At 46.6% G+C, this 25,394-nt stretch overlaps 1 protein-coding gene across 4 annotated transcripts in view; it reads right to left on the bottom strand.

Annotated features, from left to right (window-relative positions):
* DGCR2 (DiGeorge syndrome critical region gene 2) overlaps positions 1-25,394 on the bottom strand; it is a 91,634-nt gene that overhangs the window by 8,257 nt on the left and 57,983 nt on the right. For all 4 annotated transcript variants that reach the window (XM_044243735.1, XM_044243736.1, XM_044243737.1 and 1 more), the window contains 3 exons: positions 23,857-23,933; positions 16,032-16,208; positions 1,911-2,114 (listed from right to left, as the gene is read on the bottom strand). In XM_044243735.1, the coding sequence (XP_044099670.1) occupies positions 1,911-2,114; positions 16,032-16,208; positions 23,857-23,933 (458 nt within the window). The remainder of the gene's footprint in view (positions 1-1,910; positions 2,115-16,031; positions 16,209-23,856; positions 23,934-25,394) is intronic.

The raw sequence follows: 25,394 nt of genomic DNA, 5'->3' as shown, positions 1-25,394 counted from the left end.
TTCCAACTATTCACAGGTAGTATATATAAAAACAATGGAATCTTGTATATTGACTTTTTATGTGGAGACCCTGCTAAACATACTCAATTAATTTTAGTAACTTTCTTGCAGCTCCTTTGCAATTTTCTATGCAGACAATCATATCATCTACTAAAAAAAAGATAATTTCATTTCCCCTTGTGATCTGGATACCTTTTCATTTTCTGGCACTGCCCTTGACCTCCTGTAGAATCCTAAACAGAGTGGTAAGAGCAGACATCCTTGCCTTGTTGAAGGGGATACTTTCCCAACATCCCAGTTTGGGTGGCAGTTTTCTCTGTCCTTGTTGGAATACAGGTACTTCCCAGGAGAAAACACTCAGCTTGGGAAGCAGGCAGGAGCCTGCAAACATAACACTAAACAAGAGGCAGGAATAAGCCCTGGATAAGCTGCTCTGGCTGCACAGGAGAATGGCCTGCAGCAGCTATGGTCTCAACCAGATGCCCTGAAAGCCCTGTTCTGCTGAGAAGTCCTCAGGGCTTGGCAGGCCCTACAGGTCTTACACAGGTCATTTTGACAAAGCCTAGATGGAGGGGTAAGGCAATACGGATAGATTCCTAAGAAATGGAATGAGAAATACATGTGATGTGGCTTGTAAAAGCCAGTCTTCGACTCCTGTGGAAGGTAAGTGAGCTGGGGGTTCAGAGTGATGTGCCCAGGACACAGGAGACCTGGTAAGCACCGAATCAGTGCTTGTCAGAATCCCATAGGAATGCATCTTATACAAGCAGGTACGATTTACCCTGTGAGACAGGGAGGCCCAAGTGTACCCTCACTGAGTTCCACTCTCCCTGGTAGGCTCTTCTGTACTCTTCACAGCCGACTGCACCTCTAGGACATGTGCCAAAGTGTCTGATTCAGCCAAACCTCAGACACCCTCTGGCACTGCTTTGCCCTCTCCCGCAGACGCCCTTCCTGGCATGCAGGGACAATGACAACTCTCTACTTAATGAGAGTTCTAGTTGTTGTGGCTCTCACACACCAGTTCCAACTCTTGTCCCACGAGCACTAAGCAAACCAGTTTCTCCTCCACAGGGGCCCTGGAGGATGGAGAAGGCCACCACGCCCTGCCCAAGCTTCTCTTCTACGGGGTCCATGAGCTTAGGGACTTCCACAAGGCCCTGCCCATGTCTGTCTCACACTGCCAAGATAAAAAAACAAATTCATGCTTTTGATTTACAGTTCTCTTGAGATTATGAATTCACAGAGATGCCAACTGCAATGGTGTGGAGAATAATCCAGCAAGTTGTATGACTGTGATGCCCACTAACTGTCATACAGAGTACACTGCTACCTGCTGCTCTTTTCTTTTTCCTTTGGAAAGGAAAGGAAGAGGGCTATCTAGAGACCACACGCCTGCATAATGTCTAATCACAAACACCACCTGGTAGAATGGAGTTAGTTTCTCAAAACTTTCTCCTGAAAGATTTTAGCGGTAGAAACCGATGACTATAAGCAAATAAAAACTGTCATTACCCCCCCACTCACCAAACACAGAAAAGAGCTAAAATGGGGACATAAATCTTGAGAGGAGAAAGATAGGTCAGATTTAAAGCAATCAGTTACAGCTGATTCATGAACAGGCACCCTCATTCAAATTCAAGTTCACTGATGTACAATACTGGTTACCTACCTGAGAGCTGACACAAGCCAACCTGTGAGGTGGCAGTTAGAGAAGGCTGGGTCATGTGACACACACATGCTCTCAAGAGTAGTTGGCCATCAAAGCTGGCTGAACAGCTCCCTAAACAAAATGTTGCTATGCCATGTGCCATGAGCTCTCACGAGTGCCCAACACTGAGAAAGCGAAGGAACATCTGGGCTCCAGCTTAGAACACAGGGGATGACTTGTGACCCACCATCAGTCTCACCTGGGTCCAGGCACATGAACTTGCAGCATTCCTTGGGGTCCTTGCGGTACTGCTGACAGCCCTGGGGCCTCTCACAGAGGGCAGCCACACACATCTCAGGCTCCCCACCATGGCAGGTGCAGCTCAGGCATGGGTCGTCTCCTTTGGGGGTGAAGTAGAACCCCTCATCCACCACATTGTCCTTGATGTCAACGCATGTTTGACCTGCAACATGCACATACATGCATATATGTATGCATCATCGGGCAGCAGACACGACAACAGGAGAGTTAGCAAGATCAACCAGAGAGCCCTCTCAGTGCTAAAGTGTGTGAGTCTGGCCCACAGCCACAGGAAGTGGCTATCCGAGAGAGGCTGTCTCTACAACTCGCTGTTAGGACAAAGCCTGATCAGGGCACACCTGGCCATGAGCCCAGACAGCTGGGAGAGAGAAGAGTGCTAGATGCCAGGGAAAAGCCCATGGAGAAGTGTTTGCTTTCAAGGATTTGCCTAAGCAGTTTACTTAGAGATTTCCTCAGTTTTAAAATGTAGCTGTCATGCACGTTAACCATTTTACAACACATCTGAGAATGTCTCCAATGACTCTCCCAAGAAGCTGCTGGCTCCGCTTGAAAACACAGTCCACTAGTCCTGAGAAACACACAGTAAACTCTGTACAGAGCTGTTGTGGGGCAGGAGGAAGAGAAATGACCATCGCCAGAGACGAGAGAAAGCTGACAGCTCAGAGCCCTAAGCCAGACCCAGACACAACAGATAGGCGCCTGGAGGAAGGGATGAAGGATGAGGCAGGGGCAGCTCTCCAAAAGACACATGCTCAGTGAAAGGCAAAGGGACATGAGAAGATGTTTCCATCCCCAAATGGAGTAAAGATATCTAAAAACGCGCATCACAAATCCCACAACCATGGGTCTGTGCCTCACTGAAGACTGGGGTTGGGGTGCCTGGGTGGCTCAGTTGTTAGGCACCTGCCTGTGGTTCAGGTCATGATCCTACGGTCCTGGGATCAAGCCCCACATCAGGCTTCCTGCACAGTGGGAAGCCTGTTCTCTCTCTCCCACTCTCCCTGCTTGTGTTCCCCCTTTCGCTGTCTCTCTCCCTCTGGCAAATTATAAACAAATAAATGAAATTAAAAAAAAAAAAAAGAAAGAAAGGACTGGAGTCAGATCTGCATCGCTCATGTGGTCAGGAATATGCAGGGCAAGAAACTCACATAGAACTGATCTCTGTTAGAAGAGAGAAAAAAAGAATGAAGAAAAATGAGCAGCCCTCAGAGAAACTTGGGACACCGCTAAGTGCACCATCACACACAAAACAGAAGTACCAGAAGAAGAAGAGAGCAGAAGGAGCAGAAAAAAGTATCTGAGGAAATAGCAGCTGAAAACTTCCCAAACTCATTGAAAAACAAAACCTATACATGTAGGAAGTGTAACAAACTCCAAGTTGGATAAATACAAAGAGCCCTAAGCACGTCAGACACACACATCATAGTAAAAATGCCGAAGGCAGACGCTTAACAACTGAGCCACCCAGATGCTCCATAAATGAGTATTTTTCCCCTCTTAACTGAATGAAAAAGCAATGTAAGAGATACTGTGTTTATGGGGTGTCTGGGTGGCTCAGTCAGTTAAGCGGCTGCCTTTGGCTCAGGTCATGATCTCAGGGTCCTGGGATTGAGCCCCACAATGGGCTCCCTGCTCAGCAGGGAGCCTGCTTCTCCCTTCCCTCTGCCTGCCACTCTGCCTACTTGTGCTCTCTGTCAAATAAATAAATGAAATCTTAAAAAAAGATATTGTGTTTGTAATGTAGTACTGGGCCTCTAACATATAGAAATGTAATGTATGTGTTTGCTGATAACAGCCCAAAGGAGGTGTGTGGAGCAAAACTGTTCCAGGCTAAGGAAATGACTGGAGGTGGTAATTAAGAATGTTTTGTTTGTTCGCAACACTAATAGACCTAATGTGTGTAATGATAATACCAGAGAAAGAAAGAAAGGAAATTGAGTTTTAAGAGGTAACATTCCACATATCACTGAAATGAACTTAGTATCAATCTGAAGCTAATGTGAATAAAATGTATATCGTAGAATGTATATATAGATATACACGGAGTTAGTGTTAATAGTTACAGTTATCTGTGAATATACTAAAAAGCACTGAATGTACACTTTAAATGAGTGAATTGTAAAGTATGTGAATTATATCATAATAAAGCCGTTAAAAAAAAAAAAGAGATGATGGCTAAGATCTTCCCATTATTAATAAAACACATAAATCCCCAGGGGTCCTAAAAGGACCAATAAAAATAAATCAGTAACTTGGGCCGCCTGGGTGGCTCAGTTGGTTAAGCCACTGCCTTTGGCTCAGGTCATGATCCCAGGGTCCTGGGATTGAGTTCTGCATCAGGCACCTTGCTCATTGAGGGCCTCTCTCTGCTTCTGCCTGCCATTCTGCCTGCTTGTGCTCTCTCTCTAACAAATAAATAAATAAATAAAATTAAAAAAAAAAAAAATCAACGACTAGACACAGTGTGATGAAACCTCAGCATCTCAACGAAGAGAACTCTCAAAAGCGACAAGAGAGAAAGATTACCTGCTGTTCTGTGACATTACCTCTGGGCAATGGTCAGTCAGGTATGGCCACAAGGCGGGGTACAGGGGAGGCAGGGGTAAAAAATGTGCATTATACTCATAGGTTCTGGATGGACAGAGTCATTGCACACCAACAAGGGATCACACAGGAAGAACACCAAGCGTGCTGCTCAACCAAGTGGGGGTGGGGAGCAGAGAAGGAGTGAGGAGCCACAGCAAGTGCTTTACTGGGGGTCAGGGCAGAGTACACAGCAAAGGCATGGGGGGATTTCACTGGAACACTTGACCATCACTAGGTCACAGTCAGAAGGGAAGAAGGAGAACTCATGGCAGAGGCTGACCTTATCACACTGGGGCACCTGGCCACCTTGGCAGGGTGCTCACAGTCTGCTCGTGAAGCAAGAAGATAAGACGTTTTAAAATTTATAATATACCTAACAAACCAAGGAAAGGCATATGAGAGTTCAGAGTAAGGAATAGGCAGAAACAATAAAATACCATCTTCAAAGTCTTGAGAAAAAGTAACTGTTAACCAACAGATCTAGACCCAGCTAAACGAACATTCAGGACTGGGGGCAAAAAATACAGACCTTTCGTTCAGAGAGTAAAAGACTGTAGCACTAACACCACAGCCATGTCTCAAAGAGCTCCTGAAGAATGTATCTGAGAAATAAAAAGCTGAACCCAGAAAGAAGTGGGATGCGTGAAGAAATAATAAAGAAACTGATGAACATGAGAAGAAAGGTACACAAATGCTAACTTCATAAAACAGAAAGTGATTCATCTCAGAAGTATAAAAACAAAGTAAACGTAAAATAATGGACAAGTACATGTAAGTCAGAAGCTGGGGAACAACTAGAGCAAAAGCAATATATAGAGTGGGGTTTTTTTGTTTTTAAAACTTTTTATTTTTAGGTGCACAAGGAAGTGTGTCAAGCGGCCCTTCAAAGAATTGAGCTTTAGGGCTGAAATGGCTGCCACTGGAGAAAAAACAAAACAAAAAAACCCCTCTGCTTTCCAATTCCAGCTGACAGTGACTTTTTGACTGATACCCATAAAAGAATTCATTCAAAAGCACACTTGTCCTCAGCAGCCTGTGAGGTCCCTTGGAAATTCATTGTCTAGGGAAGGGGAGGTGTATCCAAGCTGCAGACGCACGGCACGTTCTCTGCAGAACTGGATGATAAGGGCTGGTTCCAACCATCCTCCCAATGTCCCTTTTTAAGCCTTCTTAGAAGCGGGTTCGCACAGTGAGTAGAAATTAGGCCCCCTGCAGTTTAGATCTTCCTCACTTGATCAGTGAACGCGAAGTGGCACCAGTCCACACAATGAAGCAAATCACAGGCTTCATTAGGGAGAAAAGAAATTACTGTGCAGCAAATTCTGTAAATTTGTAATTCAGATCTTAGAATGGCCTCACAACATAGGGTCTTTGTATTAACAGGAAGGAAATTAGAGACACTGACTGCCTTCAGATTAAAAAAAAAAAAAATTCATTATGCCTTTTTAAAACGTAAGGGTAACCACTAACATGACAGGCATATGTAACACAATTTCTGAACCAGTATAGGAAAAAAAAGAGACTAGAGAAAAGTTGATTAAGTTCATGTAAGTCTGGAAAAGATAAAACGAAGAAAAATCCTGCGTAAACAGCAGAGAATAAGGTGCCAAAATCAATTTGAAGACTGAATTAAAAGAGTACAAAAAGGCAAACTGAAAGGAAGCTAGCACAAAAAGATGTAATAACAATGAAAAAAAAAAATAGTTCACATGTGTTGAGAGCTTTCTATGTGACAGGGACTGTTCTTTGCACTGCACATATGTTAACTGATCTTTCCCAACAACAAGGTGAGGTGGGTGCTCTACTACCCCCTTTTCCTGATGTGGAACCCAACTATTAAGCCTCTTCTCATAACGCCATTGTGCAGCTACCGCTGGAAAAGAAGTATGACTTTAAGCAAAACCAACGAAAACGAATATGGATAAAAAGGGACCATTACATTATAATAAAAAGTTTCAATTTAGGAAGCTATAATAATTATGAGTACTTATCCTTTATCAGGGGGTTGGGCCTCTGCCTTTGGCCTAGGTCATAATCTCAGGGTCTTGGGATTGAGCCCCGCATCGGGCTCTCTGCTCAGCAGGGAGCCTGCTTCCTCCTCTCTCTCTCTCTGCCTGCCTCTCTGCCTACTTGTGATCTCTGTCAAATAAATAAATAAAATCTTAAAAAAAAAATAAGCCTGAGCTAATAAATGTATAAAAAGTCTTATGGCCAAGAGTTTAAGCACATATGGAATAGTAACAAAAATCCTAACAACAACAGAACATAAATATCATGTTATCTGACCACAATACACATAAGCCACTAAATTAAATCAGAGACTATTAGTAAATACAGTAAATGATCTATGATTAACCTATGATAAGAATGATTTCCTGGAAGGGGGAAATATACCAACCACAAAAGGATAGGAGGCATCTTCTGGAGGGCTGGAAATATTCCAATCTTGGTTTGGGGAAGTTGTTATACAAGTGTATAATTTCAACAAACTTGCACTTAAGATCTGCATACTTTATTGTTTATAAGTACAGGGAAAATAAAATTTAATGCCTTATATTAGAAAAAACTAAATATTAAGGAGATAAGGATCTAACTCTAGAAGGTGGAAAAATAAAAGGGTAAACCTGGGGTGCCTGGGTGGCTCAGTGGGTTAAAGCCTCTGCCTTCGGCTCAGGTCATGATCCCAGGGTCCTGGGTTCGAGCACCACATCGGGCTCTCTGCTCAGCAGGGAGCCTGCTCCCCCTTTCTCTCTGCCTGCCTCTCTGCCTATTTGTGATCTCTGTCTGTCAAATATTATTTATACTTTCTTCTTTCTTGATTAGTCTTCCTGAAGGTTTGACTCTTTGATTCATCTTTGTGAATATTCGGTTTTGGGTAGTAATGGATTCTCACTATTGTGTATCTGTTTTCTGTGCTGTTAATTTTGTTCTTTTTTTAAGATTTTATTTATTTATTTGGCAGAGAGAGTTCACAATAGTCAGAGAGGCAGGCAGAGAGAGAGCAGGGGGAATAGGTTCCCTGCTGAGCAGAGTGCCTGATGAGGGGCTCCATCCCAGGACCCTGAGATCATGACCCGCTAAGGGGGGAGCCTGTTTTCTCCTCTCTCTTTCTGCCTGCTTCTCTGCCTACTTGTGATCTGCCTCTGTCAAATAAATAAAATCCTAAAAAAGAAAAGAAAAGGGTAAACCTAATGAAAGTAAAAGGATAGAAACTGACAGTAGAAATTAATGGCCCAGGGGCGCCTGGGTGGCTCAGTGGGTTAAGCCTCTGCCTTCGGCTCAGGTCATGATCTCAGGGTCCTGGGATTGAGCCCTGCATCGGGCTCTCTGCTCAGCAGGGAGCCTTCTTACCCCTCTCTTTCTGCCTGCCTCTCTGCCTATTGGGACTCTCTCTCTGTCCAATAAATAATCATATGATCTATAACCTATGATAAGAGTGATTTCCTAGAAGGGGGAAATATACCGACTACAAAAGGATAGGAGGCTCAGGTCATGATCTCAGGGTCCTGGGATGGAGCCCCGCATCAGGCACTCTGCTCAGCAGGGAACCTATTCCCCCTGCTCTCTCTCTGCCTGCCTCTCTGACTATTGTGAACTCTCTCTGCCAAATAAATAAATAAAATCTTAAAAAAAGAACAAAAGAACAAAATTAACAGCACAGAAAACAGATACACAATAGTGAGAATCCATTACTACCCAAAACCGAATATTCACAAAGATGAATCAAAGAGTCAAACCTTCAGGAAGACTAACCAAGAAAGAAAAAAGTATAAATAATATTACGAATCAAAAGGTCAAAGTGATATATACGAATGCTTCCAAAAATCACAAGAGAATGCTTAGAGAATTGTACGAGAATGAAGCAGAAAATTTAGATATATAGGTTATGTCCTAAATAAATATGACTTATTGAACTGACTGAAAAGGAGCCAGGAAACTCGAGTACATCTATAATCATTAAAACAACTAAATAAGTATGAAAAATCTATATCCAGGATATCCACACATAGACACACACACATGCAGGCACACACACCAGTCTTAGCTCTGTCCACTGAAAGGGCGTAAAAGCCATGAATATAACTAATGCCCAGGTCCTCCAAGGCACTCTGGGAGAAGGCTGAGTCCAGAGAGTACAAGATGAACTAGAAAAAGAAAGCAAACAGAAGGAAATAATAAAAAGCAATCATCAGTGAAACTGAAAGAGAATAATCAATGATACAAAAAGCTGGTTCTCAAGAAAAATCGACAGAACTGATAAACCTCTAGCAAAATCAAACTGGGAAAAACTCAAATCACCAAGGGCAGGAATGAAATAGGGGACATCACATAAATCCTGCCGTCATAAGGTTAATAAGAGAACACCAGAACAACTCTATGCCCATAAATCTGAGTACTTGCAGGAAATGGATCAATTCTTTTTTTTTTTTTAAGATTTTATTTATTTATTTGAAAGACAGAGATCACAAGCAGACAAAGAGGCAGGCAGAGAGAGAGGAAGGGAAGCAGGCTCCCTGCAGAACAGAGAGCCCGATGTGGGGCTCAATCCCAGAACTCTGGGATCAAGACCTGAGCCGAAGGCAGAGGCTTTAACCCACTGAGCCATCCAGGCGCCCCAAGAAATGGATCAATTCTTTGCAAACCAGAAACTATAAAAAATTCACTCAACGTGAAACAGACAATCTGAACAGTCCTGTAACCAACAACTAAGTAGAATGCATAATTTAAAAACTAGCCCCAAAAGAAATCTCAGGACCAAGTGGATTCAATGCAGAATTCGACCACTACAGACAGTGGCTGCAAGTGGGTGTGGTTATAAAGGAATAATAGGGAGGCTCTTTATGGTGCTGGAATTACTCATATCTCAACTGTGTTAAAGGAACCTACACAAGTAGGGGCGCCTGGCTGGCTCAGTGGGTTAAAGCCTCTGCCTTTGGCTTGGATCATGATCCCAGGGTCCTGGGATTAAGCCCCACTTTGGGCTCTCTGCTCTGCAGGGAGCCTGCTTCCTCCTTTCTCTCTGCCTGCCTCTCTGCCTGCCTCTCTGCCTACTTGCGATCTCTATCTGTCAAATAAATAAATAAAATCTCTTTAAAAAAAAAGGAACCCACACAAGTAATAAAATTCTATAAATCCCTCTCTCTCTCTCTCTCTCTCTCACACACACACACACACACGTGCACAAGCATAAATGAATACAAGTAAACCTGAAAATAGCTGAATAAGATCAGTGGATTATGTCCATGTCAATAATCCTGGTTGTGATATTATACTACAGTTTTGCAAAACACTCCCATTTGGGGGAATAAGGCAAAATATATTAACGAATCTCTCTAATTTACTTTAAATGCATCTGAACCTACAGGATCTCAATAAAAATGTCAATTTCAAAAATAAATAAATAAATAAACACATACACATAAATATATACCAGCATAAATGGGTCAAATTAACCATAAAAATAAATAACGGTACTCATGAATTATAATCCATCTTATATAATAAAAATCCAAGAGTGCATTCTAATACAAATAAAGAGATTAATAAATGGGGGAGAAGGGAATGCTCTTCCTTACAAAAGAATGCCCACTAGTACACATGGAAGGAATGAGAGTTAAAAAATTGCCAGTACATGGCAGCATCAGCAAGTACGAGTCTGATAAGGAACAAGAATTTTACAGGGCCTCAAAGGATCTCCTCACATATTACTTATTAATTTCAAAATGGGAAAAACTAAGACTTTATAGTACAGAAATCTGGGAGGTACAACCTTAATCCAGGGATCAAAGCTAATGTCACCAATGTCAGGGCAAAGTGACACCACATGCCTCATGATGTACCTAAGAGACTAAATACACAGACGATGGCTAGGCCATATGTGACAACACAGCTCTGACACTACTCCTGCAGCGACCAGCCCAGAACATTGAGGATTTGGTCGATGACTATGAGCTTGCCTATTTTTTCCCACACTTCCAAGGCAGGATTCAGCAGAGAAAGCCAAGTATGTGCCTCAAATGAATTGGCTCAATTGCCAAGCTTATCGTTAGCCTGCTCCCAGCTTCCCACCCAACTGCTCCCAATCAGAGCACTGGAAACCTTCAGAGCACTGGTGAAAAACCCTTGTGATTGATCCACAACTTCAGCTGGAGCTGTAAAGGTCACACACATTAAGAGAGCTAGCTGCAAGAGACAGTCTCCATGAAGGGTGGCCCAAAGGGAAGATCTCAAGCGGAGGGCAGAGCAGACATTAAGAAGAGCCCTTTGGAGAAATGACAGATGTTGGCGAGGGGGCGAAGAAAGGGGAACCCTCCTGCACTGTTGGTGGGAATGCAAGCTGGTTTAGCATCTCTGGGAAACAGTATGGAAGTTCCTCAAAAAGTTGAAAAAAATGGTACCCTACGACCCAGCAATTGCACTACTGGGTATTTACCCCCAAAGATACAAATGTAGTGATCCTAAGGGGCACCTGCACCCCAATGTTTATAGCAGCAATGTCCACAAGAGCCAAACTATGGAAAGAGCCTAGATAACCATCAACAGGGGAACAAGATAACCATCAATAGGGGATGGATAAAGAAGATGTGGTATGGGGTGCCTGGGTGGCTCAGCTGGTTAAATGACAGCCTTCGGCTCAGGCCATGATCCTGGAGTCCTGGGATTGAGTCCTGCATCAAGCTCTCTGCTTGGCGGGGAGTCTGCTTCTCCCACCGACCTCTCTCCTCTCACGCTCGCTCTCTCAAATAAATAATATAATCTTAAAAAGAAAAAAAAAGATGTGGTGTATATATATACACAATGGAGTATTATGCAGCCATCAAACCCCCCCACACCAAAATCTTGCCATTTACAACGATGTAGATGGAACTAGAGGGTATTATACTGAGCGAAATAAGTCAATCAGAGAAAGACAATTATCATATGATCTCACTGATATGAGGAATCTGAGAAATAAGACAGAGGATCATAGCGGAAAGGAGGGAAAAATGAAACAAGATGAAACCAGAGAGGGAGACAAACCATAAGAGACTCTTACTCTCAGGAGACAACCCTCTGAGGGTTGCTGGAGGGAAGCGGGTGAGAGGGTTGGGATGGCTGGGTGATGGACATTGGGAGGGTATGTGCTATGGTGAGAGCTGTGAATTATGTAAGACTGATGAATCACAGACCTGTACCCCTAAAACAAACAATACATTTGCCAATAACAAAAATAAAGTGGAAAAAAAAAAAAAGAAAAGAAGAGCCCCTTGGAAAATCAACTCCACTCTAGACACAAGGCAGCTACTGAATATGAAAGCTGGGATGCATGGAAGATACCTACAGCCCGGCCCCAAACCTGCCCACACTGGCCCCCTACACCACCACTGTAGTAAAAACCCTTCCTACACGCAAGTCCTATCAGAAGGCAAGGCAAGCCTCTTTCCATGGACCAAAACCACCTAATGAACTCAATCTCTACTGTCCTACACAAGCTGTCTGATTCTCGATGAAATATTACAAGGCATAAAAAAGCCGGAAAAAAATAGCCCACAAAAACTCCAGAGACGAGTATATCAATCAAACTACACTCAAATAAAGGAACCATCCCACAGATAAAATAACTATGATGAATATGTTAAAAGCTCTAATGGAAAATGCAGATAACATATGAGATGAAAAATTCCTCAGAGATGGAAACTCAGGAAAGAATAAAACAGCAACACCTGGGTGGCTGGTGTGGGTCATGATCTCAGGGGTCTTGGCATCAAGTCCCTCTGCTCAGTGGGGAGTCTGCTTCTCCCTTTCCCTTTGTCCCTCACCTTGTGCTCTGTCTCTCTCTTTCTCGCAAATAAATAAATAAAATCTCTCTTTTTTTTTTTTTTAAATAGAAAAGCTAGAAATGAAAAACACAAAAAAATGTCAAAAACGAACAGGTGAAAAATGCCATCAGGGGGCTCATAAGCAGACTCAGCAAAGCTAAGGAAAGAATTAGTAAAACATGTCAACAGAAATTACTCAAACTGAAAGACAAAAAAGAAATTAAAGAAACACTACAACTAAATGTAATGCCTGATTCTGGACTGGATCTTGGACCAGGAAAGAAGTAGCTATAAGGTGTATTATTGAAACAACTGACAAAACTGTCGTAACAAATTGTAGATTAGTGTTTAGCACTAATCCCATGTTAAATGTCCTGATTTTGATAACTGTGTCGTGGTTATGTAAGAATGTGTCCTGGTTCTTATGAAATGCACCAAATATTTAGGCCTCGAAGGTTCAGTATCTTCGGTTTACTCTCAAATGGTTTGGAATAAATATGCAGAGAAAAAATGATAAGCAAATATGGCAAAAAACAAATTAACTGATGAATCTGCATAGGCGGTATAGGAGAGGAAATTCCTTGTACCATTCCCACAACTTTTCCCTAAGCTTGAAATTAGTGGACTCTTGATTAAGGGTGCTGACCTCTGCATAGTTGAAAATCCATGTGTACCTGCTGACTCCCCCAAAAATGTAACTACTAATAGTCTACTGCTGATCCAAAGTCTTACAGATAAACATGAACAATTAACACAGATTTTATATATGATATGCATTATATACTTTACTCTTACAATAAGCTAAAGAAAAAAGTATTAAGAAAATCATAAAAAAAGAAAACACATTTTCAACAGTATATTGTATTTACTGAAAAAAAAAAAAAACCCACATTTAAGTGGATTTAAACCCATGTTGTTCAAGTACCAACTCTGTATCTTTTTTTTTTTTTTTAGATTTTATTTGTTTATTTGACAGAGATCACAAGTAGACAGAGAGGCAGGCAGAGAGAGAGAGAGAGAGAAGCAGGCTCCCTGCTGAGCAGAGCACCTGATGCGGGACTCAATCCCAGGACCCTGAGATCATGACCCGAGCCGGAGGCAGCGGCCCAACCCACTGAGCCACCCAGGCGCCCCCAACTCTGTATCTTAATAACAAGTAATAAAGTCCCCCACCTCCCAGGCCCATATAGTCCCAAAGGGTATGGCCTACCAAACACTCAAGGACAAGATCATTCCCAACTACTGCAAACTTAGAAACTCGTAAAAAAGAAAGCTTCCCGGGGCACCTCAGTGGCTCAGTGGGTTAAGCTTCTGCCTTCAACTCAGGTCATGGTCTCAGGGTCCTGGGATTGAGCCCCGCATTGGGCTCTCTGCTCAGTGGGGAGCCTGCTTCCCCCCAACCTGCCTGCCACTCTGCCTACTTGTGATCTCTCTGTCAAATAAATAAATAAAATATTTTAAAAAAAAAAGAAAGAAAGAAATCTTCCCAACTGATCTCATAAATTGAATATAAATGTGATACAAAAACTAGTCAAGGAGAACATAGAAAAGAACCATTAACAGGACAAGCTCACTTCTTAAAGGAGTTTCAAAAATCCTAAATAAAATATCAGCCAAGCAAAGCCAGTAATACACATACAAAGATTTTCTGATGGTTTAATATCAGAAATCTACTAAAGTAAAAAAGTAAATGATAAATAAAGCCATACAATATAAGCAAAATAGTAATATAAATCAGTAAAGAAGAAAAGCCACATGATCCCAGTAAGTGCAAAAAAGGCATTTGCATTTTTGTAATGTCGAAATTCCCAGCAAATTACAGGAATGGAAAGTTATACTTTCTTAACTCAAAAAGGTATTTTCTTAATCTTTTTTTTTCCTTTTAAGATTTATTTTATTTATTTGTCAGAAAGAAAGACATGAGAGAAGGAGAGCACAAGCAGAGGGAGAAGCAGGCTCCTTGCTGAACAAGGAGTCCGATGTGGGGCTCCATCCTGGGACCCTGGGATCACGACCTGAGCTGAAGGCAGACACTCAACTGACTGAGCCACCCAGGCATTCCATAATTTCTCAATCTTTTTTTTTTTTAAGGTTTTTTTTTTTTTCTTAAAGTTTTTTTTTTTTTTCCTTTTTCTGATTTTCTTGACAGATAGAGACAAAGAGGGAGAGGGAACACAAGCAGGGGGAAGGGGGAAAGGGAGAAGAAGGCTTCCTGCCGAGCAGGGAACCTGATATGGGTCTCAATTCCAGGACCCCAGGATCATGACCTGAGCCAAAGGCAGACTCTTAACAACTGAGCCACCCAGGCGCCCCCATATTTTCTCAATCCTGAAGAAAGTTCCATATTTATTTTTTTAAGATTTTATTTATTTGAAAGACAGAGATCACAAGTAGGCAGAGAGAGAGAGGAGGAAGCAGGCTCCCTGCGGAGCAGAGAGCCCGAAGTGGGGCTCAATCCCAGGACCCTGGGATCATGACCTGAGCCAAAGGCAGAGATTTAACCCACTGAGTCTCCCAGGTGCCCCAAAAGTTCCATATTTAACACTGAAACACGAGAAGCTTTCCCTTTGAGGCTGGGAAGATAAGTTTATGCTCCCTACACCAGCACTTCTAATCAACACTACACTGGAGTCCTTAGCAAGTAAAGGAACACCAAGGGAAAAAACAAAGAAATAAAAAGTCAAAGATTTGAAAGAAGACACAAAAATGCGTAAATAGAAAATCTAGCAGAATCCAACCAGGTAAGCATTCTAATAATGGAGCTCAAAAATGAATCCTAAAATTCAGGTGAAGAAGGAAAATGCTGAGAGTAAGCAACAGAAAGGACAAGAACGAGGCAGGGAAGCCCAGCACTGGCCAGGAGGATGTATCCCAAGGCTCCTGTAAAGACAGTATGGTATCAGCACAGGACTGACAAACAGGCAAGGGTCAGAATGGAGTCCAGATATAGGCTCAGACATCTACGAACCCCTGATGAATGATAAATCAGTGTGGAAGGGAATGATGTCCAAAACAAGGTGCTGAGACCATCAGCTGCCCCCCAAGACGGCCAACATGCTGCCTTTGGGTGCGATTCATCCCTCCTCCCACCACAGAGGGGCCTGGGCAGGGGGCCCTGCCCTTCATAAGCACAACACACTGTGTGTCCCTGAAGCCGGAAGAGACCTCGATGTGGAATATGGGTGAGTGAACAGGCAGAGGGACAGGGGAGGATCACAGATGAAGCTGGGGGAGTGGTCCAGACCCAGCATGGGCAGTCTTGGAAAGACCCAAGGAGAGTGCAGGTGGGTGACCAGGGGAGTCAGTGGCTCCAAACCACCACGAGATGTGGCAAGTCCTCTGTCACCATTCTTATTTATCTCTGAACAACGTGGTGTGGAGGGCAGGAATTATCACTTCTATCCTGGGAAAGAGAAACGAGGGCTCACAGACATAGCCTGCTGCCCAGGTTCTTGCCCTCCCCCGACAGCAGTGGTGTATGTTCAAAGAGGGGGGTAAGCCAGGCAAGGAGCTCCTGCCGCCCCGCTGTAACACAGGGGTCTGCCTTAGTGCATCGGGAGGTCAAAGTCTAGTCAAGGTTGACACCAAGGTCCAGAAATCGGAAAGCCATACTCCTGTATTCATGAAAAGCACTTCCTTACAGCTCCCTAGGAATCATGGCCAAGGGGACTTACTTCTTTTACAGAGAAACGAAGACTTCTCATAGCAGTTCTCTGCATGCCAGCTGTGCAGGTCGTGGTGGCGGAGGGTGGGGAAGTGGAAGCACTGGAGTTGGGCGCAGAACACGTTGTCGCTTTCCGACATGGCTGAGGCGAAGATAGGGTCTGGGGGCAGGAACACCTCTGAGGAACCTGGGGGGAAAATAACATGGTGTCAACAGACCACTCACATGCAGTCCTTGTGGGCACCAAGGCTCCCCCTCAAGCTGGACCATGAGCCAGAGGGCTTGTGGGCCGCCCCGTGCTAGGTACACTGCAGGTACAGCATTCATGGCTTCCCCTAGTTCCCACGAGCACAGCTCTGGGCAACGGGATGAATAAAGTAACGGGTCAGAACATAGTAGCTTAAAATGTTCGCATTCATAAGGATAAACAACAAATAAACAGGAGCGGGGGGACCCATCCCAAAAGGGTACCAACTAGTAAATGAAGAAGGGCTCAAAATGGCACCCACTGCACGTGCCAGGACACACAATTCAGAACCGTGGCTCTGATGACGCAGCAGGGCTATCAGCTGGCCAGGTGAACTGGAAAGCGCCAGCTCCCTGGGAACCCCTCCCAGCTCCAGGGAGGCTCTGTCACTCACTTAACTTCTGCCTTCCAAGCTGGGGACCAGGCAATCAGAGAGCGTGCTTCCCTGGCAGCCCAGAGTGGGGGTATCGGAGTACAGGAGAGGGGGCCAGGAACCTCCATGCTTCTCATTTGCAGTGTCCCAGGAGGTGGGACTCTGGCCATATCTGGGGCACAGCATAGCCAGCTCCCAGAGCCCACTCTCTTACTCAGACAACCCTTCAACACTGGACCACCAAAAGATGCCTTGAGGCTAACCCAGACATGGGTCACCGGATACCCTCATTTTACTGTGACAGCAAGGTGGTTTACCCTTGGACAGCAACAAGGTGTTCCCATGCATGCCTTCTGAACTCTATTTGCTCCCAAAACTAAGCATGGGGGTCAGTTTGGAAGAGCTAGCCAGTTTGAACCTGGGCCCTCATCCTGTAGACACTGGGAACATGGCCTCCCAGCTCCCTGACAAGGGCAGGAAGATGGACTTTGGGGAAGCTGATGGGATAGAGGCCCACTCCCCAGCTGACAGGCACAATGTCATTGCACCCCTGCTAGGGGATACTGGAGCTCCATGATCACAGGAGGACCACGGAAGGAGGGTAGGAGAGTGGGGCTTCTCACACCATTTGGGGAGACTGCCTCCCTGCTCCCCAACGAGGTCTCCTGTAACCCTCGTGTGCCCTCTTCTTCTCCTTCAGATGTCCCTTCACTTGGCAGAAGCCTCCCTTCTTAAAAACTGTTTTCTTCACTATTTGACTTCTTGTCTCATAGGCTGAAAATGGAATAGATTCATCCTGTCCTTTATTTAAGAAAGAAAAAGTCTTCAGGGGCACCTGGGTGGCACAGTCAGTTGGGTATCGAACTCTTAGTTTTGGCTCAGGTCATGATCTCAGGGGATTGGAACTGAGTCCCACACAGCAGGCTCTGCACTCAGCATGGAGTCTGCTTGAGATTCTCTCGCTCTCTCCTTCTGCCCCTCCAGCTCATGTTTTTTTTTTGTTTTTTTTTTTTTTTTTAAATTTGACATACAGAGATCACAAGTAGATAGAGAGGCAAGCAGAGAGAGAGAGAGAGGAGGAAGCAGGCTCCCTGCTGAGCCAAGAGCCTAACGAGGGGCTCGATCCCAGGACCCTGAGACCATGACCTGAGCCAAAGGCAGAGGCTTTAACCCACTGAGCCACCCAGGCGCCCCCTGGCTCATGTTCTTAAAGAAAAAAAAAAAAAAAGTCTTTAGCCCTGAGACTAGTCACCAGCCCAGGGCACAATGTCAGCATGTGACTACAAAGCTCCGATCAAGGCCACAGATGACCTCTCAGGGTAGAGTCCAGGGGCCTGGCCCCCACCACCTGTCCTGCCCTTGACTGCCTGGAACCTGCCTGAGTCAAGCTGAGCGTGGATGGTGTGGTGGATGAGGGTGGTCCCAGTGCCAGCAGGCCATGCATGGACGGAACGCACAGGGAGAGGGCAAAGTGGAGCGAGCACCTCCCACCTCCCAGGTAGACATGGGACTACCTGGGTCTCCTCGCTCTGTGCTGGTCAGAAGCCCTGTTTACCCTGAGGTCATGTAAGCTGCGGTTTCTTGAAACCAGTAACTTAGAAGATCACTTCCTCTTTGCCAAACCTCGTTTCTTTTGGGTCTTCATTTTATGTGCCCCCTCCATCCTTTCTCTGCCAGGAGCTAAATGAGGCTAATCCCAACACACCCAGTGTGGTCTTCACTTAGCATCACTTCACTTAGCATCCCCCCAAAATTCATGGCCACCTGGAATAAGGTCACCATGCGGACATTATTTGGCTCTCAAGGTTAAATCATCTGGGATCTGGAGTGGGTCCTAAATCAAAGGACCAGTGTCCTTATACCAAGGGAGAAGAAACAGAGAAACGTGGGAAAAAGTCACAGACAGAGCAGAGCCCAGAATGTGGCTGTCACAAGCCAAGGAATGCCAGAAGCCACTATGCACTGGCAAAGGAGGAACTCCCTGAGCCTCTGGAAGGAGGTCGGCACTGCCGACACCTTGATTTTGGATCTGTCCCCAGAACTGTGAGAAAGTAAACTTGGGTTAAGCCAGAAGTGTGTGGTACTCTGTCAGAGCAGCCCAAGCCACCTAACACAGCCTCCTAATCATCTCCCCGACTAATTTAACAAATGCCCGCAGGCCCCAGACTGTGAAGAGGCACTTGGGGTACACCGGGCGACAGCAGCAGGCAGAGACCCTTGTCTCCCAGAGCTCACACCAGGCTGGGGGGGGGGCGTTGTAAAGGCCAGAAACAGATGACTAAGAGAACCAATGAATGAAGTATATATGATGTTGGAAGGTCACAACTGCTCTAGGTCAAAAGAAATCTGGAGCGCAGAGATGAATGCAGGCCTCGGAGCAGTGCCATGGGAGCAGAGAATGGAGGAGAGGGGTGACCAGGCTTGTGCTGGGAGTCCCATACCACATACAAGCTCACTGCTTTGCTAGAAGGATTCAAGGGGCCCAGCTTCTAGTGGCAGTCGTATTACAGCAACACAGCATGGTACAGCAGCAGCAAGAGAAGGGGACAGCTTGGGCAGGGTCTGGGGGCATCCAGGCCAGACTTCCCGAGCGCTCTCCCACCTAACAGGAGTGTGTGGGCTTTGCTAGCAGCAAGCTTCAGCAACACGGATGTGGCATTTATGTCCAGAAGAGCCCCTGGGGAACCTTGATTCCAGGCTCACCATTGTTCATGTGTTCCAGGTGGCCTGATATAGTAGGTCCACCTAACCCCCAACCTGTCCCAGGCACTAGCCAGGACCAGGCCAGCTGTGCTACCTTCTCCTGCACTGGAGTGAGCCTGGACCTTGGGAAGGAGCATCCCAGGGAGGGCTTACAGCGGCAGCAAAGGAAGCATGTGGCTAAAGAAGGGGAAGAGTAGAGGACCCTCAGACAGCTGTTGTGAGGAGATGGGGGTGGGTGAGGTTGGCAGCAAGAAGATCAGGCTGGAGATGTGTTTGGGAATTTAGGTGGGTGATGTTAGATCTGGTGGCTGTGACCTGGTGACAAGTGATGAGATTCTGGACAAGTCTAAAAGGGCATGAGAGGGACACCTAGGTGGCTCAGTTGGTTAAGCTGCTGCCTTCGGCTAAGGCAATGATCCCAGGGTCCTGGGATCAAGTCCCACATCGGGTTACTCGCTCAGCAGGGAGCCTGTTTCTCTCTCTGCCTCTGCCTGCCACTCTGCCTGCTTGTGCTCTCTCTGACAAATAAATAAATAAAATCTTAAAAAAAATAAAATAAAAGGGCATGAGGTCATGTGATCATACCAGCAGACCCCCGCCTCAGACCACCCCTGACTGCTGCCTCTGCAGGAGGGCCTGCCAAGTGGCAGCAACTGCTCCCAGACACACCCACTCCCTCTGTGCATAAGCTGTCCCTAGCCAGGCACACATGGCCGTATGCGACAACACTGAATTTCCTCTGCTGGCGCCCCCATCCTGCAGTAGGCTGACCTTCATTCCTTTTATACTCTGAGTGTTGTCTGCTTCCCCACAGTGGGCTGTCCATCTCCTGAGGCAGGGCCTCACCCTCCCATACAGTACCAGAGCCCCCATAGAATGGGCCTGCCCTGGGGCCCACAAGGGGCTGTGGGGATCCTCCCAAATGCTCCTCTACTGGAGGGCTGCCTTCCTTCAGCAGAATGGTGGCCTGGCCCCAGCTGACTCTACTCCAGCTTGACGGTCACCTCACCCAGAGGGCAGGGTCTCTGCACTGTGCCTTCAAGGCTCACCCAAGTCCTGGTCCTCCCCCGACTGCTTCCTTCCTCCCTGCTGACAGAAGATTCTAGATCAGGATGGGTCAGGGTACATGAGAGGGTCACACTCCCTGGGTGTGGGCACCAGGGCCAAGACAATTGAGACCACAAAGGGCCTCCTAAGTGGCACGTGTGGCCTCAGCCCACCAGTGACGGGAGTGAGCCCCTAGAGGTGGGCATGCTGAGATGGGGGAATAACGGGAGCCGAGGTGCTGGACTGAGCAGATCTCAAATAAGCGAGTCACACAACGTGGACACATCAAACACACAGTATGCTTCCATTTTTGTATTTTAAAATAAATATCACATATAATAACCAGAAACTGAAATGATACTTTTACCAGCAATGATGCTGGGGCCCTGTGGAATAAGGCTTGTGGGAAAACAGGGATGATTCCCTCTGGAGAACGCAGATCTCTTTTTCAAACTTCGGTCACCAATGTTAAAAAATAGCACTCCATGTTCTCTGATGGCAGCAGCTCTCGGCCTTGCATGGCACCCTAGGCCCTGGGTGCTGCCTGTGTCAGGTTTCAGCACCCTGGGGTGAGGCCATGGGAGGAGGCCCCTCTCACAACAGAGCTCCACACCTCACATGCACCTGGGAGTGGGGTACCTGCAGACACGGTTAAGCAGTGTGCACATGGGGATCATAATCTGCGGGCCCTGCTGTGCTGATACACAAAGGGTTATAAAACACACAGGAAAACGTTGGGCAGGATGTAAATGAAGTGAATATTTTTAAACATTTCCCACAGCGGCTTCTGACCACCATGGCTTCCTACCACCATTCACTCATATTCTTGGGCACAGTCTTTTCTTCGGGGCGAGTTTGCCATTAATGGCAAGACTTAAATCTACTTCCCACTGCCTTTGTGCATCACCTAGGGCCCACTTGTCAGGTCCTGGAGCATCCCCAGGTCTGAAGCAGGTGGCGCCTTGCCAATAGCTCCTTTTATAAGGAAAGGCGGCAGGCTGTGCCCCCCACTCCTTTGCTGGGGCTGTGTTGTCAGCGTTGTCTCGCGCTGGAGTTTCTTAGCAGAAACCTTTTAAGATGCTTTCGGGACGGACACTTTCAGAGACACAAAAGCAGAGGGAAGAACACAATGAGCTCCCACGAAGCTCTGTCCTGCATCACAGCAGCTCGCCCTGCCTGTCCATCCACAGCACAGGACTATGGTCATGCCTCTGAAAATCCACAAGTCAACCTCTACTACAAATCCAGATTCTGCTTCCCTATTGGGCCCTAAAGTTTTTATAATTCCCCTCCCAATCCAGGATGCCTCGGAATTCATGTACTCCATTTGGTTTTTTGTTTTTTTCTTTTAATTTCTTTGAACCCAAAGCAGGGGTGCCTGAGTAGTTCAGTGAGTTAAGCATCTGACTCTTGATTTTGGCTCAGGTCATGATCTCAGGGCCATGGGACTGAGCCCTGCGATGGGCTCTTTGCTGGGCATAGAGCCTACTTGAGATTCTGCTTCTCCCTTTCCCTCTATCTCTTCCCCGCCCTTCTCTCTCTCCTTCTCAAAAAAACCCCAAACAACAATAACAACAAAACGAGAAAAAAATAACAGAAAAAACAGGATAAATGATGTTGAGCCGTGTCAAGTATCCAGGCCAGGAGGAATCTTCTTTAGCTACATATTCATTTTGTGGCTACTACTGGAATCCAGAACCGCCAAGCCCACTTGGCAACCACAAGCTGCCAACACCATGCCGCATCCATGCCCATGGAGAGCTGCTAGACATTGGCACCATCCGTGCGGGCGCCTCGCTCTTGCCTTGGGCCCCTCGCACACTGAGCCACTGCTTCCAGTGTCGATACACTTTTTTTAAAATTTCACATTTGCTCTCCAAATGGCCCAGTGAAGCCACAGAGACAAGTATGGCCATGAAAGCCCACCTGGAGCCTCTGCTATTCTCGCCAGGGGGGACAGCCCCATGTCCCCCAGATCAGAGCATGCTATCATGCCCTGCAGACTTGGGTATTCTCTGCTTACCAGTGTCAAGAAGATAACCGTGTCCAGGAAATGGCTAGACTATCCTGAAGGACAGCACCCTCTGCTGGGGTCAGGGCAGCAGGCCTCGGCCTAGGATTCACCACCCATGGCTGTGATTAGGGCAATGAGGAACTACTAGATTTAGCCTTCCCAAGGTACCTGGTGACACTCGGGCCTGGAAACCCAAAAGCTATTTACCTGTCTACTATTCTGGTGGGACATCTACACATTATACTCACAACTCTTCTGAAAGACCAAGTTTGCGAATTTGGGACCTGTTTTCAATAGGATACTTGGAGGACACAAGAATGGGGTGACCTCCCAAGCAGGAGCAAAGACTGGTACGTGTAGTCCCTCTACTGGGGCCTCTGCCGTCCCCGTCTCTGCTCCCTACCCCTTTCCAGCTGCCAGGCTCAGCATCCCAGTCCTGTGAGACTCTGTTCTGTGAGACACTATCCCTCTTCAGGGAATCCAGCTGCCCGGGGCTTTTGAATACCAATTCTGTCTGTGCCTCCACCCCTTCTATGTAAAAACACAGCCTGCCTCAAGGCCACTCCGGTTGGGAAACAGGTGGGCTCTAAGGTCAGTCCTCTTCATTCTCTACAGTGAGGTGCACAGAGCAAGATGTCTGGGGTCCCTGGCGCCACCCTTCCTCACTTGACCTTCTCAGAGATACTTAAGAATTCCACAGTGGGACCAGGATGTTTGGGGAAAAAGAACAGGACCCAAGCTCAAACCACAGGTCCAAACAGCACCCCAAAAATGAGGCCTGACAAGGGGATAGGGCAGGGGAACATAGCTCAGGCAGCAAGTGGAGAGACCACAGCCAGGGCCTGGGTGAAACCTGCCAGTACCAGGGCAATGGGGTAGTAGGGGAGGGACAGGGACAGGCAGGGCGCAGGACTCAGTTGCCCACACCAGATATGCTTCCTTTGTGTTAAGCTGGTGTTTCCAAGTAGCTCAGCATAAAATCTTTAAAGTAACACACGTGTATACACACACACTCTCTATTTTAATTCCATCTGCCTGATGACTTTCCTACCACTTTAGATTCTCCTTCTGGATATCTCTATCCTAGAAGGCTTATCCCTCCCTCTCTGTGAGCTGCACACTCTGTATACTCATTTTTATACCCTAATTAAAGGCCTTCTCTTAAAGGGAAAATGGACAGTTTGGAAATCTGGCCAAGTGAGAAGGAAGCACAGGTTCCAGAAAAGGCTCTAGCCCCACACAGGGCCTGAAACAAGGGCCTTGGGGTGCCCACCCATCATCATGGTGCTCCCCACAGCCTGGGGCCCATTCCTCTCCATGAGTCCTGCACCAGGCATCGCTGGGGAGAGGATGGGGGGAAGTAGGGAGCCCCCAGCAATATCTTCCCAGTCAGGATGATGCCCCCCACCCCAGCCCAACTGCAAACCCAACAACTCTTCAGAAAGACTTACCCTTGAACGCTACCTCCCAGCGACCTTCCAAGGAGCGGTTCCGGCTGGCGATGACATACTGGTAGCCGACCCACAGCCTGCAGGAGGGTGGAAAGGTAGCAGGCCTCAGCACAGCAGGGAGATAGCCATGGACTGGGTGTGAATGTGGGCACTTTAGAGTGACCTTTCCAATATCAAGTTTGTAAAGCATTAATGATTTTCTAAAGTTTTGATACTTAATTTTAATAAAATGCATTAGAAGTCTAAACAATAAATTCACAGGGCAGAAAAGGTTGTACCTTGGCTAACTCCTGCCAAGCCCATTCTTATTGGTCGATCCAATAAAGTTTTCACATTCTATTCAAGACCAATCTTATAACTGGGGCATACAGAGCCCCATGAATACAACTCCGTGAAATTTACCAAAACCACAGAATGGCGTGCTCTGAAGGGGTAACTTTCATGGTATGTGAATTACATCTCAATAAAGCACAAACCCATGAGCATCTACAGTGCGGTGCTGGGTGAAACCATGCTCATGGCCTCCAGGTTGGTCTCCGCTTAGAGCCAGCTCGCCCCAGACCTGCAGTGTGCTTCTGAACACGCACGTCATAGCACTGAGGGGGCCATGCTCATGGACCTGGCCGACTGCCACAACCACCTGCTGAGTGTGTGCCTCTTACCCCAGCCTTCTAGCCGCAGCCCTGGAGATGCCTGCCAGCAGGCCCAAAGCCACCATGGGAGCACTGGCCCGATGCCAATCTTGTCCCTTCAGCCTACTGCCATGCACACAACCACCCTGGTGAGACAGGGGGCTTCCCCAGCCAGTGGGCTGAGCCCTCTCACTTCTCCATGGACTCACAATCACACTGTGATCTAGAAGTTATTTTGTAGCTGTAGGAGGAGAAACAGCAAGGTGATTGTGACCTGCCAATATCACAGGATATAACAGGAGAGCCTGAACACAGACAGGGTCTTGAAATGAAGGCTCACTCTCCACCTGTGGCTGTCGTTGTGCTCCTACAGCAGCGTGGCATCCCTGAGACGGGAGTGCTGGCCATCTGGCAACCCCTACATTCCACTCCCCCACCCACCCCGGCAGCTTGGAAGAGGCAGCAGGACACCACCTCCAGAGAAGGACTACCACAGTCCTCAGCACACACCTGCCCCCCAACAAGACCCTCAAAACTCTGGGCTTGGAGATGCTTGCAGCTGGCTATTCCCACCTTTTCTCTACAACATCACAGGGCCTTGGGGTCAAGAGCCAGGCTCTGGAGTCAGGCTGCCTGGGCATTACCAGCTAATGTGTGCCCGTGGTTATGTGTTCACCCACCCTGGACCTGTCTTCTTACCCACCAGCCTCCCGTGGTTTCTGGGAAGACTGTACACAAGTGTGCCGATGGAAAGCACTGAGCACAGGGCCTGACAGAACCATCTTCCTCTGAAGAAACCCACACCCACTTGTATGGCCCTCCTGGCAAGCCCATGAAGCCCCATCAAACAGCCCGTCCCAACACAGCTGCAACTGGACCCAGATGGGAGCGAACAGGGACCGGCCC

The sequence above is a fragment of the Neovison vison genome, chromosome 3 (genome assembly GCF_020171115.1).
Source record: "Neovison vison isolate M4711 chromosome 3, ASM_NN_V1, whole genome shotgun sequence".
Taxonomy (NCBI): domain Eukaryota; kingdom Metazoa; phylum Chordata; class Mammalia; order Carnivora; family Mustelidae; genus Neogale; species Neogale vison.
Note: the sequence above shows the minus strand (reverse complement) of the source record. Positions and strands in the feature narration are given on the sequence as shown.